The 18,693-nt window shown below is 43.0% G+C and overlaps 1 protein-coding gene across 1 annotated transcript in view; it reads right to left on the bottom strand.

Annotated features, from left to right (window-relative positions):
• Positions 1-6,990: 6,990 nt before the first annotated feature.
• The window catches only part of psmb8a (proteasome 20S subunit beta 8A), a 17,704-nt gene continuing 6,001 nt past the window's right edge, over positions 6,991-18,693 (bottom strand). The window contains exons 2-6 of the mRNA XM_063038889.1: positions 17,843-17,987; positions 16,609-16,720; positions 14,892-15,021; positions 8,143-8,347; positions 6,991-7,223 (exon numbers count right to left, since the gene is read on the bottom strand). Coding sequence (XP_062894959.1) covers positions 7,123-7,223; positions 8,143-8,347; positions 14,892-15,021; positions 16,609-16,720; positions 17,843-17,987 — 693 coding nt within the window. The 3' untranslated portion in view covers positions 6,991-7,122. The remainder of the gene's footprint in view (positions 7,224-8,142; positions 8,348-14,891; positions 15,022-16,608; positions 16,721-17,842; positions 17,988-18,693) is intronic.

Genomic DNA, 18,693 nt, shown 5'->3' with positions numbered 1-18,693 from the left:
GTGTCTCCATGGGAACTGTGGAGAGATCAGAAAGTCTCTCGCATGCAGCTGCTTGGGATGAACCGTGACGCAGTATTTACGGATTTGTGGCCAAGTTTGCAGATGATATGAAGATAGGTGGAGGGGCAGGTAGTGGTGAGGAAGCAGGAAGTCTGCAAAAGGGCTTGGACAGGTTAGGAGGATGGGCAAAGAAGTAACAGATGGAATATAGAGAAGGGAAGTGTATGGTCATGCACTTAGGTAGAAGGAATAAAGGCACGGGCTATTTTTTAAGCAAGGAGAAAATTCAAAAATCAGAGGTGCAAGTGGGCTTGGGAGTTCTCGTGCAGGATTCCCTAAAAGTAATCTTTCAGGTTGAGTCAGTGCTAAGGAAGACAAATGCAATGTTAGCATTCATTTCAAGAGGACTAGAATATAAAAGCAAGGATGTAATGCTGAGGCTTTTTAAGGAGTTAGTCAGATTGCACTTGAAGTATTGCAAGCAATTTTGTGCCTGAAGGCTTTATGTGTCAATGCAAGGAGCATTCGTAATAAGGTGGATGAATTGAAAGTGCAGATTGTTATTAATGATTATGATATAGTTGGGATCACAGAGACATGGCTCCAGGGTGACCAGGGATGGGAGCTCAACGTTCAGGGATATTCAATATTCAGGAGGGATAGACACGAAGGAAGGGGAGGTGGGGTGGCGTTGCTGGTTAAAAAAGAGATTAACGCAATAGAAAGGAAGGACATAAGCCGGGAAGATGTGGAATCGATATGGGTAGAGCTGCGTAACACTAAGGGGCAGAAGACGCTGGTGGGAGTTGTGTACAGGCCACCTAACAGTAGTAGTGAGGTCGGAGATGGTATTAAACAGGAAATTAGAAATGTGTGCAATAAAGGAACAGCAGTTATAATGGGTGACTTCAATCTACATGTAGACTGGGTGAACCAAATTGGTAAAGGTGCTGAGGAAGAGGATTTCTTGGAATGTATGCGGGATGGTTTTTTGAACCAACATGTCGAGGAACCGACTAGAGAGCAGGCTATTCTGGACTGGGTTTTGAGCAATGAGGAAGGGTTAATTAGCGATCTTGTCGTGAGAGGCCCCTTGGGTAAGAGTGACCATAATATGGTGGAATTCTTCATTAACATGGAGAGTGACGTAGTTAATTCAGAAACAAAGGTTCTGAACTTAAAGAGGGGTAACTTTGAAGGTATGAGACATGAATTAGCTAAGATAGACTGGCAAATGACACTTCAAGGATTGACGGTGGATATGCAATGGCAGGCATTTAAAGGTTGCATGGATGAACTACAACAATTGTTCATCCCAGTTTGGCAAAAGAATAAATCAAGGAAGGTAGTGCACCCGTGGCTGACAAGAGAAATTAGGGATAGTATCAATTCCAAAGAAGTAGCATACAAATTAGCCAGAGAAAGTGGCTCACCTGAGGACTGGGAGAAATTCAGAGTTCAGCAGAGGAGGACAAAGGGCTTAATTAGGAAGGGGAAAAAAGATTATGAGAGAAAACTGGCAGAGAACATAAAAACGGACTGTAAAAGCTTTTATAGATATGTAAAAAGGAAAAGACTGATAAAGACAAATGTAGGTCCCCTGCAAACAGAAACAGGTGAATTGATTATGGGGAGCAAGGACATGGCAGACCAATTGAATAATTACTTTGGTTCTGTCTTCACTAAGGAGGACATAAATAATCTTCCAGAAATAGTAAGGGACAGAGGGTCCAGTGAGATGGAGGAACTGAGCGAAATACATGTTAGTAGGGAAGTGGTGTTAGGTAAATTGAAGGGATTGAAGGCAGATAAATCCCCAGGGCCAGATGGTCTGCATCCCAGAGTGCTTAAGGAAGTGGCCCAAGAAATAGTGGATGCATTAGTGATAATTTTTCAAAACTCGTTAGATTCTGGACTAGTTCCTGAGGATTGGAGGGTGGCTAATGTAACCCCACTTTTTAAAAAAGGAGGGAGAGAGAAACCGGGGAATTATAGGCCGGTTAGCCTAACGTCGGTGGTGGGGAAACTGCTGGAGTCAGTTATCAAGGATGTGATAACAGCACATTTGGAAAGCGGTGAAATGATCGGACAAAGTCAGCATGGATTTGTGAAAGGAAAATCATGTCTGACGAATCTCATAGAATTTTTTGAGGATGTAACTAGTAGAGTGGATAGGGGAGAACCAGTGGATGTGGTATATTTGGATTTTCAAAAGGCTTTTGACAAGGTCCCACACAGGAGATTAGTGTGCAAACTTAAAGCACACGGTATTGGGGGTAAGGTATTGGTGTGGGTGGAGAATTGGTTAGCAGACAGGAAGCAAAGAGTGGGAATAAACGGGACCTTTTCAGAATGGCAGGCGGTGACTAGTGGGGTACCGCAAGGCTCAGTGCTGGGACCCCAGTTGTTTACAATATATATTAATGACTTGGATGAGGGAATTAAATGCAGCATCTCCAAGTTTGCGGATGACACGAAGCTGGGTGGCAGTGTTAGCAGTGAGGAGGATGCTAAGAGGATGCAGGGTGACTTGGATAGGTTGGGTGAGTGGGCAAACTCATGGCAGATGCAATTTAATGTGGATAAATGTGAAGTTATCCACTTTGGTGGCAAAAATAGGAAAACAGATTATTATCTGAATGGTGGCCGATTAGGAAAAGGGGAGGTGCAACGAGACCTGGGTGTCATTATACACCAGTCATTGAAAGTGGGCATGCAGGTACAGCAGGCGGTGAAAAAGGCGAACGGTATGCTGGCATTTATAGCGAGAGGATTCGAGTACAGGAGCAGGGAGGTACTACTGCAGTTGTACAAGGCCTTGGTGAGACCACACCTGGAGTATTGTGTGCAGTTTTGGTCCCCTAATCTGAGGAAAGACATCTTTGCCATAGAGAGAGTACAAAGAAGGTTCACCAGATTGATTCCTGGGATGGCAGGTCTTTCATATGAAGAAAGACTGGATGAACTGGGCTTGTACTCGTTGGAATTTAGAAGATTGAGGGGGGATCTGATTGAAACGTATAAGATCCTAAAGGGATTGGACAGGCTAGATGCAGGAAGATTGTTCCCGATGTTGGGGAGGTCTAGAACGAGGGGTCACAGTTTGAGGATAGAGGGGAAGCCTTTTAGGACCGAGGTTAGGAAAAACTTCTTCACACAGAGAGTGGTGAATCTGTGGAATTCTCTGCCACAGCAAACTGTTGAGGCCAGTTCATTAGCTATGTTTAAAAGGAAGTTAGATATGGCCCTTGTGGCTACAGGGGTCAGGGGGTATGGAGGGAAGGCTGGGTTCTGAGTTGGATGATCAGCCATGATCATAATAAATGGCGGTGCAGGCTCGAAGGGCCGAATGGCCTACTCCTGCACCTATTTTCTATGTTTCTATGTTTCTATGTTTAACTAAAAGATGTGCTGGCATTGGAAAGGGCCCAGTAGACCCTTTAGGGTTAGGGTTAGGGTTATGGAATGAAATTGGGAATGAAATAGTTAATGTATGAGAAGTTTTTGTTGGCTCTGGGCTTGCACATGCTGGAGTTTAGGAGAATGAGGGGGAAACTCATTGAAACCCGTCAAATATTGAAAAGCCTAGATAGGGTGGATGTGGATAAGATGTTTCTTATAGGGTGAGGAGTCCAGGAGCGGAGGGAACAGCCTCAGAACAGAGGGACATGCATTTAGAACAGAGATGAGGATGAATTTGTTTAGCCAGCGGATGGTGAACCTGTGGGAATTCATTGACATGGAAGGCCAAGTCATTGGGTTTATTTAAAGCAGAGGCTGGTATGTTCTTGATTTAGTCAAAGGTTACTGAGAGAAAGGCGCCACAGCAGTGTAACAGTTACCATGACGCTATCACAGCTCGGGTGTCAGAGTTCAGAGTTCAATTCTGACATCACCTGTAAAGCGTCTCTCCATGGAATGTGTGGGTTTTCTCTGGGTCCTCCAGTTTCCTCCCACAGTCTAAAGGCCCACCGTTTACTAGGTTAAATGGTCATTGTAAATTATCCCATGATTAGGCTAGAGTTAAGATTGGGGGTTGCTGGCGGTGTGGCTAGAGGGGTTAAAAAGGCCTATTCTGTGCTGTATCTCTAAATAAAATAAAGGCAGGAGAATGGGGTTGAGAGGGATAATAGATCAGCCATGATGTAATGGAGGAGCAGACTGAATGGGCCGAATGGCCCAATTGTGCACCTATGTCTTATAGTCTTACCAACAGAATCACATTCAGAATCAGATGTCATATCACTGGCATATATTATGAAATTTGTTGTTTTGCAGCAGTAGTAATGGCTAACATGAGAGGGCACATTTTTAAGGTGCTTGGAAGTAGGTACAGAGGAGATGTCAGGGGTAAGTTTTTTACGCAGAGAGTTTTTTACGCATGGAATGGGCTGCCGGCACGGTGGTGGAGGCGGATGCGATAGGGTCTTTTAAGAGACTCCTGGATAGGTACATGGAGCTTAGAAAAATAGAGGGCTATGGGTAACCCGAGGTCATTTCTAAAGTAAGTACATGTTCGGCATAGCATTGTGGGCCGAAGGTCCTGTATTGTGCTGTAGGTTTTCGATGTTCTACGTTCTAGTACTTTGCAATGTAAATAGGGGTGTATGGGGCGTCCAGGGAGGGGCAGCACCTCTGGTGAAGGGGCTTGTCATGTTCGTTCTGGAGCAGCTCACTCACCTTTGGTCCCAACTGGACATTCAACTCTCACCTGTGGCTCTAGGTAGCTGTTAGCATGCGACAGCGGCCACACTCCAGTACACCGTTTCGACAGGTGAGGGTAGCTGGCAGTCTCACACCCCAGTGAGACAGGGACATGCCTGTCCCTGCATGCAAAGTCAGTTCTGGTGGACTGGGCAGATGAGATCTACAGTAAGATCCAATGACAGGAAAGTGGTTTTGTAATGCTCTGTGGAGAGTGAACAGCACGACAAGGCACAGAAAAGTCCTTGGTTGCAGAATCTCCTGGTTCATCCACGGCTTTTGATTCAGGTATGTTCAGTATGTTCTCAAAGGCACACACTCATCTACATGGGTTTGATGAAGTCGGTGACAACTGTGGAATATTCATGCAGACTCAGAGATGAATCTCTGAATGTTGTCCAGTCCGCCAACTCAAGCGGTCCATAAGACCATAAGATGTTGGAGCAGAATTAAGTCATTTGGCCTCTCAAGTCTGCTCTGCCATTCAATCATGGCTGATCCTTTTTCTTCTCCTCCTCAACCCCAGTTCCTGGATTTCTCCCTGTAACCTTTGATGCCATGTCCAAATGAGAACTGATTAAGTGCTTCTCTGTCTCCCTTGAACAATGCACTGAAAAGTATCAGGGAACAGGAGATGATGGGTGGGTGGGGAAGGATGAGCAGATCAGGAAGTCACAGAGAGATGAAGATATGGCTGGTGGTGGTGTTCTGTTCCAGCTGACGGAAATGGTAGATGATGAAGTGCTGGATCCAGAGAGTAGGGTACTGTTGCTGGAAAGGTGAGGACCAGGGGAACTCTATTGCTGTTCTCCCTAGAAAGTAGGAAAAGCAGGGGATGTGAAGCTGAGAGAGGAATCCAGGAAATTGGGGAAATACATGTGAGGGGCTCCATCAACCAAGGTGCAGGAAGTAGCCTCTCTTCTGGAAGAAGGACGTTTCAGAAACTCTGGAGCTGAAGGCCTCATTTCAACAACAGATGCAACGGAGATGGAGAAACTGAGAGCAATGGGTGGTATCCTTACAGGGGTCAAGGTGGGAGGAGGTGTAGATGAGGTAGCTGTGGGTGTCAATTATTGAAAATGCCAGGGGTACATTGGTCTCCTGAGGTGGAGACAGAGATATCCAGAAAAGGAAGAGATGTGTGGGAATTTGAGAACAACATGGCAGTTAGTAGCAAAAGTGATGGTGCTGTTGAATTCTACATGGGTGCAGGAAGCAGTACCAATAAAGTTGCTAGTGTAGCAGACAAAGAGTTGAGGGTGGTGGTGGTTTCTGGAAAAGGCTTGGAGCAAGGCCTGTTCCTCATAGCCATCAACAAGAGACAGGCAGAGCTGGGACCCAAGTGAGTGCCTGTGGCTACACCTTTGATCCGTAGGAAGCAGGAGGAATCAAAATAGAATCTTCCCATTATACCCTCCCCATCTGGTTCGACCTATCACCTCCTCGCTTTTGTCCCACCCTTTGGGCTGCTATATACAGGTAACCTTTCCCCTTCCTTTTCAGTCCTGATGCAGAATCTCGACCCAAAACTCATATCTTTTGCCTCCACCCCCCCGCCATAAACTGATTGACCTGCTGAGTTCCAGTGTTTGTTTTTGTTCTAAAGTGGATCCGAGTAGGTGAATGATGACTACTAAACCCTAGTCTGGGTCTGCAGAACAAATAGAAATCCATTGCTTTTCCAATAGGTTGAAGTGGGTATAGAGTCGTAGAGATGGTCATAAAGTCATATGGTACAGAATCAGGGCTCTTGGCCCAATTGGTCCCTGCCAACCAAGGTGCCCATCTAAACTAGTCCCGTTTGCATATGTTTGGTTCATAACCCTCTAAACCATTCCTTTCACATACCTGTTTTTTGTTTTTTTAAAATTATTATTGACCCTACCTCAACATCGTCTGGCAGTTCATTCCACATACATACCATCCTTTGGGTAAAAAAAGTCGCCCCTCACTTTGCTATTAAATCTCTCCCCTCTCACCTTAAACCTATGCCCTCTAGTTCTTGATTCCCTGGCACTGTTAAAAGGACAGAGTACCTCATCTATGCAGCAAGGAATAAAGGTCGAGCCTGTTCAACTTCTTCATATAACTCAGTCCCTCAAGTCCTGGCAACATCCTTGTAAATATTTTCTGTACTTTTCTAGTTTATTAACATTTTTCTGGTTTTCATAAACTCCTGCACCTTACCTGGCCCCAATGTGTTTTCAGGCATGACCTAATCATGCAGAGGTCTGATTTTAACTGCATTAATTCGTTAGAATCTGTCACAAAATAGCAAATCAAAACTTTTCCTGGAATTTTTTATTTGATTTTAGGATTACAAAATGAAAGGATTCCATTTACAGATTAGGCAAACAGTTTTTGTGAGTCTAACGGTTTGATACTGCTGAACTGGCCAGCTTGTTCTGGTGACTGTCCTCACTGGAGAGTCTTGGTTTTCTCAGCTCCATACTTGTAATGAAGCTCACCAACGTCATCCTCGCAAACTTTTATCCAGCCATCTTCACGCATGTGATACACTGAAAACAAAAACAAAATTGAATTGAAATATTTGCAGAGGTGTCTTGCTCCATCGCTGTGAAATCATGGTGCAATTGCATCTGGAATATTGTGTACACATACAGGTCAGGTCTCCCTACTGAAGGAAGGATACATTTATGGTAAAGGAAGAGCAATGAAGGTTCACCAGATTGTTCACCAGGGATTATCATGTGAAATGAGACTAAACTGACTGGGTCTATATTGGAGGAGGAGATGAGGAGCGATCTTAGTGAAATGTACAGTACTCTTACAGGGCTCAACGGGCTAGATGCAGGATGTTAGTCCTAACAGAGCTCCCAATCTAGAGGTCACATTCTCAGAACTTTGTTTTTTCATCTAGAAGGTAGTGAATCCTCATAATTCTCTATCCTAGAGGTCTGTAGAAACTCACTAACTGAGTATATTCTAGTCAGGAACTATTAAGTCTTAAGGGAGTTAGGGGATATTGGGTTCATGCAGGAAAGTGATGAAGTAGAAGACTAGCCATGTTCTTATGGTAAAACAGTATGAAAGGGTTGAACAGCCTCCTCCTGTTTACATTCTCACGAACAGATAATCGGAACATGGAGTCCAAGGCCAACCAATGTACAACGTCCATGTTGAATTCTCCCAGTGTCCATTTCTGCCCTATACAGGCCAATGCCTTCATCCATGTAAAGGTAGAAAGTGACTGATATGTTATTCCAGTTAAGAAAAGATGAAGGAAACAGATCTGTGATTCAGTAACTGGTGATCTGAGAAAGGGTCTTCATTCTTCCACCCTTTACTGAATGTTCTAGGAAAGGATAATTTGTGGAACCAAAATGACAGCTCAAAGAAATCAGGAAAAAGTGGTGAGGGCAGTCAGCTGCCAAATGCATGAATTATATTTGCTTTTATTTGGTGGCAAAATCTTACTGTTGACAAAGCCTCCAGAGTACGAATCGCGATGTGTGGCATGGTAAATGGCCCGCCGTGCCAAGTTGCAGGCTTCTTCCACCGTCAAATCATATCTGTAGCCACTGTCAATGACACCATAAGCATAACAGTTTCCAGAACCAGTGGAAAACATTTCTCCAGACAGTCTTGTCCCATTCTGATTTACGTAGTAGAGTCCTGGGCCCTATGTAATAAAGAAAGGTCCAATGTAAATTCCAGGTTAAACTGAGTAGTATTTATTTCCTATTCAAATTGTGCTAACTTGCAAAACTGCTGCAGAAACAAAGCAGGGTCTGGGATTGAGTGCACAGATCTCAATTTGAGTGGGAGATAGTACAGGGGTGGGAACACTTGACGATTTGAAACATCAGGATCTGAAGAAGTGACTGATCGGGACTGAAACCTGATATTGCAGGATCTGCAAATTCTGGAAAATCACAATTTAAAGTGGGCATCAAATATCAATAAAACCAAATGATTGGCAATATAATTATTAAAAATGTAGAATAATGGGTGATTGATGGTCAGTGTGGACTTGGTGAGGCAAAGGAGATTTTTTGTGCTGTATCTTCCTACTACTTCCAGCTACAGTATTTCTTTTAATAACTGAAAAGTCTCACAAATGGTGTTAACATTGAACCACAGCACAGGAACAGGGTCTTCCTCACACCATGCTGTGCAAAACTAATTAAACTAGTAATTAATAGGCTAATTAAACTAATCCCTTCTGCTTGCACAACGTATATATTCCTCCATTCTCTGCCTTATCTGTGCAATAATATAAATGGGGACTTTTAAGAGGCAAATCTGATAGAGCCTCTTAAACAACTTTTATATTTGCCTCCACCACCACCCATGACAGCACATTCCAGGCATCCACCAGTCTCTGTGTAAACGTCGAACAACCCCCCTCACCTTGAATGCATGCCCTCTCATGTTAGTCATTTTGACCCTTTGAAAAAGACACTGGCTGTCTATTCTACCTATGCCCCAGCTTTCTGGTGATATTAAATTGAGTGGAAAAGCAAACTCTGCAGAAGATTCAGAGAGTCTGCAGAGAGATACACACTAGATAGGCTAAGTGAGTGGGCAAGGGTCTGGCAGATGGAGTACAATGTTGGTAAAAGTGAAGTCGTCCACTTTGGAAGGGAAAAACAAAAGATTATTATTTAAATTGTAAAAAACTGCAGTATGCTGCTATAGAGGGATTTGGGAGTGCTTATACATGAATCACAGAAGGTTGGTTTGCAGGTGCAGCAGGCTATCGAAAAAGCAAATGGAATGTTGGCGTTCATTGTTAAAGGGATTGAATTTAAGAGCAGGGAGGTTACGCTGCAACTGTATATGGTACTGGTGAGGCTGCACCTGGAGTACTGTGTGCAGTTCTGGTCTCCTTACTTGAGGAAGGATATACTGGCTTTGGAGGTGATGCAGAGGAGGTTCACCCGGTTGATTCCAGAGATGATGGGGTTAGACCCTGAGCAGAGATTGAGTCGTCTGGGACTGTACTCGCTGGAATTCAGAAGAATGAGAGATCTTATAGAAACATATAAAATTATGAAAGGGATAGATAAGGTAGAGGCAGCAAAGTTGTTTCCACTGGTAGCCGAGACTAGAACTAGGGGACATAGCCTCAAGATTCGGGGGAGTAGATTTAGGACGGTGATGCGGAGAAACTGCTTTTCCCAGAGAGTGGTGAATCAATGGAATTCTCTGCCCAGGGAAGCAGTGGAGGCTACCTCAGTAGATATGTTTAAGAAAAGGTTGGATAGATTTTTGCACAGAAAGGGAATTAAGGGTTGTAGGGGAAATGCAGAAAGATGGAGATGAGTCCATGGCCAGATCAGCCATGATCTTGTTGAAAGGCAGAGCAGGCTTGACGGGCCAGATGGCCTACTCCTGCTCCTGTTTCTTACGTTCAAATCCTATAAACATCTATCGGGCTATCCCTCAGCCTCCACCACTCCAGAGGCAATCCCAAGGCCAGCCTTCTTCGAGCAGCTAGCTTGTTTCCTCAAATCCAGGCAGCATCCTGGTGAACCTCTGCTGCACACACCCCCACCCTAAAACCTCCACACCCTTCCTATAGAGGGGCAACCAAAGTGAAGACATTACTCCAGATGTGGCCTAACTAGAGTCTTATAAAGCTGCAACATAACTTCCTAACTCGTGAACTCATTGCCTCAACTAATAAAGGCAAACATGCTGTACACCTTCTCTATCTCCATATCAACCTGTGTAGCCACTCTCAGGCAGTTACAGACCTGGACCACAAGATGTATCTGTATATCAACAGTGGTAAGGGTCCAGCAATTAACTGTGCCCTGTCCCTTTCCACTTGATCTTCCAAACTGTAACAGCCCACACTTGGTTGGTTTAATCTCAACCTACCATTGCTCTACCTATATCTGCAACTGATCTATATTCTGCTATATCTTTTGGCAATTTTCTACACTTTCCACAACACCATCAATGTATGTATCTTATTAACCCATCCATTTACATTTTCATCGAGGGCATTTATATGTACAAAAAAACAACAGTGGTCCCAATACAGATCCTTGTGGAACACTACTAGTTACAGACCTCCAGCCAGAATAAGTCCTATTGAAAACTAATCTCTGTTTTCTATGGGCAAGACAATTCTGAATCAAACAGCCAAGTCACTAAGGATCCCATGTACCTTAATCTTCTGGATGAACCTCCAATGAGATATTGTCAAATACCTTAAGATCCTCCATGCAGACAATATCCATAGCTCTACTTTCATTATTCACTTTTGTTACCTCCTCATAAAAAACTCCATCACATTAATAGGACATGTTCTGCCCTGAACAAAGCCCTAAAGCATGATAATTGTCCCTAGCTAGACCATGATCTACCAAATAGCCATAAATCCTATCCCTAAGAACCTTCCCCAGTAGCTTCCGTACCATTGATGTGAGACTCACTGGTCTATAGTTTCCAGGATTATTCGTACTTCCCTTCTTGAACAATGGAACAACATTAGGTACTTGCAACATCACCTGTGGCTCATGAGGACACAGCGATGCTGGTCAAAGCCCCAACGATCTCTCCTCTCACCTCAATTCTTTAAGAGACCTACCTTCTTTATCTCAAGCATGCTCCGCACTGATCTCATTGTCCTCCATGTCATTCTCTTTGCTAAGTACTGACACAAAGTACTAATTTAGGGCTTTCACCTACATCCTCAGCTCCAAGTATATGTTCTCTCCTTTATCCCTGAGTGCTCCTACCCTCTCCCTAGTTATCCTTTTGCTGTTGATGTATGCGTGGAAGCAATAAAGTGACTTTCCAGTTTAGTACAGTGATAACTAATGGCTCAGAAATGAGGATTTTTTTTTTGTGGGATACTTTACATGCAACTTAAAGGCTACTCTGAGTTGATGACGATATACGCTAATCACATTTTCCCATATATCTAAGTGCAGTCCAACTAATGTTTTGGATGCCACCATGACATCCCAACTCTTATACTTATTGCCTCATCCTATGACAGCAAGTCTACCCAAAGCCTTTTTCATCACACAATCCATCTGTGTTGCCCCTTCAGGCAAACTATGGAATTGAACCATGCGGTCCCTCTGTAGATCAATGCTCCTAAAGTCCCTTCCATTTACTCTAAATGTCCTACAATGAGACCAGCAATATTAAACCTGATTCTGAAATATCTAATGACGTGGGAGTAACTCAATGCATAAAAGCACGCAGACATGGTCAAGAGGTTCAGTCGTTGTTCAGACCAAACTTCAGAATAGGGGAGAAATGTGATCTAAGAGACTTTGACTGTGCAATGATTATTGGTGCCAGATAGGGTGGTTTGAGGATCTCAGAAACTGCTGATTTCCTGGGATTTTCACACAACAGTCTCTAGATTTTACAGAGAATGGTGCAATAAACAAACAAAAAAAAACATTAATTGAGCAGCAGTTCTGGGTGAAAATGACTTGTTAATGAGAGAGGTCATAGGAGAAACACCAGACTGGTTCAAAAGGAAGGCAACAGTAACCCATGCATTGCAACAGTAGTGTGCTGAAGAGTATCTCTGAATTTACAACACAATGAACTAGACGTGGATGGATCACCAGGCCACTGAGTGAGAGTATGTGTTGGTATGTGTGTGTGCATTATATACAGTATATATTTATACTTATAACAAACAGCAAAGATCCCAGCACTGAACAGTACACCACTGTTTCAGACTCCGGTCACATAAACACCCATTCACCACCCTTAACTCTCCAGCTTCCATGTCATTCTCCCTAGTGATTACCTTAAGACAGTGGCAAAGTTGCCCCTTGGTCTACTGAGTTTGATGCTACAGGTGAAATAGCTATTGACTGGTTAACAATCCAATCAGAATCTCACTTGAGAGGTGTGAGTTAATTTCTTGTCAATACTTTAGTGAAACTGATGCATCCTACTTTAAGCCTTACTCCTAGCCTAGATTAATCTCTATCAAGTGCTTGGGAAATCTAAGCAAAGTGCAAACAAAATTTAACGATTTTTGTCATACATAGTCAAAGAAGGAAATCTATTGGTTTGCAGGCCAATGTTTATTGCCTATCCCTAATTACTCTTGAGAAATTTGAAACGTGAGCAGTGCCTTGAAGCCCTTGACTCTCTGGTGAAGCTCCTCCCATAGTCCTATTGGGGACGGAATTCCAGGATTTAGACCTGGCGATACTGAAGGAACATTTCCCAATCAGGATGCTGTGCAGCTTGGATTGGAATCTCATAATGGTGGCATCCCTCTACGTCTACTTCCCTTATTCTTCTTGATGGTAGAGGTCATAAGTTTGGGAGGTGGGGCATCGAATTAAGCTCGACAAGTAACTGTACACTATAACCTGTGTGTTTATGATGAAGGGAATCCATGTTTGTGATGAAGGGAATCCATTTTTAAGGTCGTGAATGGGAAGCTGATTAAGTGGACTGTTTGCTCTGGATCATATCAAGCTCATTGCCGACAGAGTTGCAGTTATGCAGACAAGTATTCCATCACACTCCTAATCTGTGAATTGTGAAAGATGGAAGACCATGGGGTATTGGGCTACAAGTGACCCCACCTCTGAACTGCTCTTGGAACCACTGCTTTATGTGGCCGCTTTAGTTCAGTGTGTTGATGTTGTAGACCCAGCAACTGATAAGTAGTTAGACTCTCTCTTGTTGGAGAAGATCACTGGCTGACAGTACAATGATGGGAATGTTTTTGCCATTTATCAACCTATGCCTGAATGTTCTCCAGGTCCTGCTCCATGCAGGCATAGACTATGTCATTTGCTAAGGAAGTGCAAGTGGATTTGAGCATTGTGCAGTCATCAGTGAATATCCCTACTCCTGGAATGGTTTTATCAAGGTCTGTCGGTGACATTGAGTGATCCCATTGCTCCCATTTATTCCCATCGCTTTTCATTCTACTTCTACTGCAAATGAACAACAATAAGATTAGCGTGGCAATTTCAGAGGATTGCTAACAGTCAAAAATATTACTGTGGATTAGGAGTGACACACATACTAAACCAGGAAAGAAGATATTTCAGCCTGGGTCCAAATGGATGAAATCTAGAGGTGAGCTGAGAATGACATCAAGATAGTATTTGACTGATTGTGTTAAGGAGACTGGGTAAAACAGAAGTCCATGGGCACTAAATGGAAAATGCTCCATCTAGACTTGGTGTTATCATCACTCTGTACTCCACCATAAACATCGTTGGTCACCGTTGACCAGACACTCATCTGGAACAGTCACAGAGATAATCTAGCGATAAGAGCAGGTCAGAGGCTGCGTATTCTGTAGTGACTGACTCATCTTCTGACACCCCAAGGCACAGGTCAGGAGGGTTATGGAACACTCCCTACTTGTCTGGGTGAGTATGACTCCAACTTTCAGGAAGCTCAATACCATCTGGGACCAAACATCCTGCTGAACAGGTACCCCTGCACCACCCTAATTATGAATCCCCTCCTTGAACATAATAGCTCTGGCACAACGATGTACCACAATTTCACTGACAATACCTCACATCTCCATGACCTCATGCAGGAGAAGGCCAGCAGGAACAAGGGAAACACCTCTGTTAAATTCCCCTTCAACTCACATATCACTCGGAGTTGGAACTGTTTTTCCATTCTTTCATCTTTGCAGACAAAATCATTAAACCACCCTTCCCCACAAAGGCAATGTGGGAGTACACCCGAAAGGCTTCTGTAGTTCAAGGCAGCAGATCACCACCACCACCATCTGAAGGGCAGTAAGGGATGGGCAATAAATGTTGGTTTTGCTAGTGATGTCCACAGTTTGTAAAAGAAAAATCAAAGGTATAAATTCAGGTAGATCTTGGCCGACCTTATACTCAACCACTCAAGATCTCACTGAATGGCTGAACATAATCTACCGCTCCAATAGTCTATTGGTGTTCCTGGCTGCATTGTCCAACACTTTTGAGGTTGGGAAGGTGATAGTGTGTGGCTACTCAACAGTTACCCCTGCACCACCCGAATTTCCAATCCCCTGGATTACAATCCTTCCGGTGTATTTCCACAGTGCCCTTGCAGTAGGTGATCCGAGATTGTGACCCAGTGTCAAGGAATGGCTATATACAAATAATCCACATCAAGTAGGTTGGTTTCCTGTTCACAGCTGATGCCATGATATACCGGTGAGATGGGTCAGGGTGTATTTTCGAACTGTAGTGATACTCTACCTTCTTATCCCAGCCACAGATCATGCTGCCCATGGAGAGCCCCATGCCTCTGTACTCACACATCATATTGCTCAGCAGTTTGGAAGCAGCTGACACCGTGATGCGTTCTTTGTTTCTCAGTTTGTATAATCTGTCAAAATAATATGCCAGCATAGTTTTAGAGACATTAAAATCGACGTATCAGTGCTCCTGAATGAGGTCACTTTTCCAACATATACCATAACTGTTCCTGGAAAAACAGCACTTTCTGACATATACCATAACCGTTTGTGTAAAAACAACACTTTCTGACATATACCATAACTGTTCCTGTAAAAACAGCACTTTCTGACATATACCACAACTGTTTGTGTAAAAACAGCACTTTCTGACATTTTCCATAACCATTTGTGTAAAATCAGCACTTTCTGACATATACTATAACTGTTTGTGTAAAAGCAGCACTTCCATACATATACTATAACTGCTTGACAGTCCAGCATCTTTGCTTTCTTGGGAGGTTCAGTTTGTTCCCGAACACTCTAACAAACTTCTATAGATGTACGGTTGAAAGTGTCTTCACTGGTTCCATAGTGCTCTTGTGCAGCAACTCAAATGCACAGGAACCCAACAAGCTACAGAGAGCAGTGCACTCTGCCCAATCCAGCACATCCCTCTCCACCATCAGCAGCATCTACAAGTGTCTCAAGAAGGCCAATCCATCAACAAAGATCCCCACTATCCAGGCCATATCATGTTTTCACAGCTACCATCAGGCAGGAGGTACCGAAAGTTCTATATTACCAGGTTCAAGAACAGCTACTTCTCTTTAACCATTTGGCCCTTGAACCACCTGGCAAAACCCTAATCACCATTGGTGTAGCAACACTATGACCACTTTACTACAATGGAATTTTATTTGTTATAATAGTGTTCATTCCGTTTTAATTTTGTATAATTTATGTTTTTTTCTTGTGAATGTTGTGTATCCGATCCGATGTGCTTGTGAATCTGCTGCAAGTAAGTTTTTCATTACACCTGTGCTTACATGTACTCGTGGATATGGCAATAAACTCAACTTTGACTTTGTTTTATCCTCTGCTTTCTCAGGTTGGCTGTTGCTGACTGAGCAACTTTCTGACCAGTTCTGGAACTTGATGACCATGTGAGCCTGAAACCTACGCAGAATCTCGTATGTTCAATCACACAGCAGGTAGTGTGTGTCTATGATGAGGCAGCATTCCATCAGTCTCACAAAATAACTTCATGTTTCACAATGGCAAAATAGGAGGCCATTTGGCCCATTAGGTGCTATGCTGGCTCATGGAGAAATTCAGATTCCCCAGATTATTTCCCTGTAACCTATTCTCCCTCATATATCCATTAACATCAACTCCACCCCCATCACCTGCTCACTCGGGTTAACTTTATAACGGCCAAACCTAGCAACGCTCCCTGCCAGTCTTTGGGGTGTGGAAGGAAGACCATGTAGTCACAGGGAGAACGCACAAACTCCTCATAGACAGCACCAGAGGTAGAACTGAACGCCGGTGCCCCGAGCTGTGAAATAGCAGCACTACCCGCTGTGCTATTGTTCCATCCCAAACTCCTATGACCTTCAGGAGAATCCGTGGTGGATGGACGAATGCTGGGTTACTGACGTATTACACTATTGCACATCAAGCTATCTGCCTGAGTTTTGACTAGGTTTTAACACAAGATTGCAGAATTTTCTTACCTGCACTGTTTGGCCAGCAGTCTTTCCCAGTACTGACAATCAGCAGCACTTCCAGACATGGTACCCAGCAAGAAGGGGTTGATTTCAATCACCTTGTTTATATTCACAGAATCTATATAGCAAATAATAACTTGCATTTATATCAATGGATATTGACAGTTACAATTCTTTCAGAAAAAGAACCCCTTGTAGTTCAAAGGGACATACCAGCAATAAGCAGGGTGGGAACTCACTCCCCTGAAAGGGACAGAGAGGCAGTGTTAAAGAACACTTGGACCAATGACTGGAAGGTATATCCTTGAGCAGAGTTATTAACAGACAAGATGTTTTAAATGGCTAATATATCATTAATCTTCAATGATTCTATGATGCTAAAGTCTTGACTGTACATCTGTGGAATGGTGTTGTGTTCAGGGTAATGTGCAGGAGACAAATACAATTGAGCCTCCTTGAAGTTCCATGAACTAACAGTGTGGGTGTAAGAAGGGAAGAATTTCATTCATTCATTTACTGAATGTGGCATCACCATCTCTTTTGCTGTATGGCAATCCTGGAATTTTGCCTCAGTCACAAATGATCCAAATTGCAACTTTGATCTCCAAGGAAGTTGTGATCTGGCCTTAACCTCCATCTCCTTTCTCTCTTACAAGGTTTCTTCTGAAACTTTGCCCTGAGAGCATTTTTGTCAGTGTGGCCAGGAGATGGGTGTCACAAGAATGAGATTTACTGTACGGTATGTATTTTAATATATTAACCAGAAACATCATTTTAACAGGCAATTGTTATCTGCACTAGTCAAAAACAGTGGAGTGAAGTCAATTAAGAAAATTTCACCTTCTTCCTAATACATCGAGTAAAAAGGGCCCGTAGGATCGCTGGGGACCCAAGTCACCCCAACCACAAACTGTTCCAGATGCTACCATCTGGGAAACGGTACCACAGCATAAAGGCCAGGACCAACAGGCTCCAGGACAGCTTCTGCCACCAGGCCATCAGACTGATTAATTCATGATGATGCAACTGTATTTCTAGGCTATATTGACTGTTCTGTTGTATATTTGCTGTACATACTATTTATTACAAATTACTATAATTTGCACATTGCACATTTAGATGGAGACGTAACATAAAGATTTTTACTCATGTACGTGAAGGATGTAAGAAATAAAGTCAATTCAATTCAATTCTAGAGCTGAAGCAGGTTGTTAAGACAATTGAAATCATTTGGACTCACCAAGGTAATTTCCTGCTGAGGCCCTGGAGTCCACAGCCACAATCACCCCATGTTTAAATTTAAAGGCCAAAGTGGTTGTTCCATGGTTAATATTTATTCTTATTCCTTCCTCTCCTTCACTGTATGACTTCAGGAATTCCACGGGCTGAAAGTGTGAAGCATAAAGAGCCTTACTCTGATTTATAGTAAATTGGTAAGAATATTAATCACCATTGTCAAATCTACATTTAAATACAAATACAGAAGGATCCACATAGCCATGTAGTCTTTCCGCTTGCCATTCACACCAATTATAATTCTCGTCAGTTCATACTTTCCCGTCATTCTAAGAATTTCACTTTCCATCAAGTGTTTCTCCTACTTCGACAGGATATTCTTGAGACTATTCAATGAGACCGTATGGGTAGAATTTAGGAATAAAAGAGGGCCAATCACTTTGCTGGCAATATATGGCAGAATTAGAGCAACAGACAGCTAAGTGAATCACAGAAAGATGTAAGAGCATTACAGAATTGAGGGATTTTAACTTCCCCAATATTGACTGGGATTACATTACCAACCAGGCCTTTTGCTCTTCTTGCTACTACCATCAGGCTGGAGGTACAGGAGCCTTAGTCCCACAACAGCAGGTTTTATTGCTATGTATTGCAATATACTACTGCCGCAATACAACAAATTTCACAATATGTATTAAAGCTGATCCAATTCTGATTCTCCTGAACCGACATGGATAACTTTACTCACCACAACACTGAACTGATTCCACAACCTGCAGACTCACTTTATAGGACTCCACAACTCATGTTCTTCGTATTATTTATGTATTTTCACTCGCACAATTTGTCATATTT

This window comes from Mobula hypostoma (assembly GCF_963921235.1).
Source record: "Mobula hypostoma chromosome 5 unlocalized genomic scaffold, sMobHyp1.1 SUPER_5_unloc_3, whole genome shotgun sequence".
Taxonomy (NCBI): domain Eukaryota; kingdom Metazoa; phylum Chordata; class Chondrichthyes; order Myliobatiformes; family Myliobatidae; genus Mobula; species Mobula hypostoma.
Note: the sequence above shows the minus strand (reverse complement) of the source record. Positions and strands in the feature narration are given on the sequence as shown.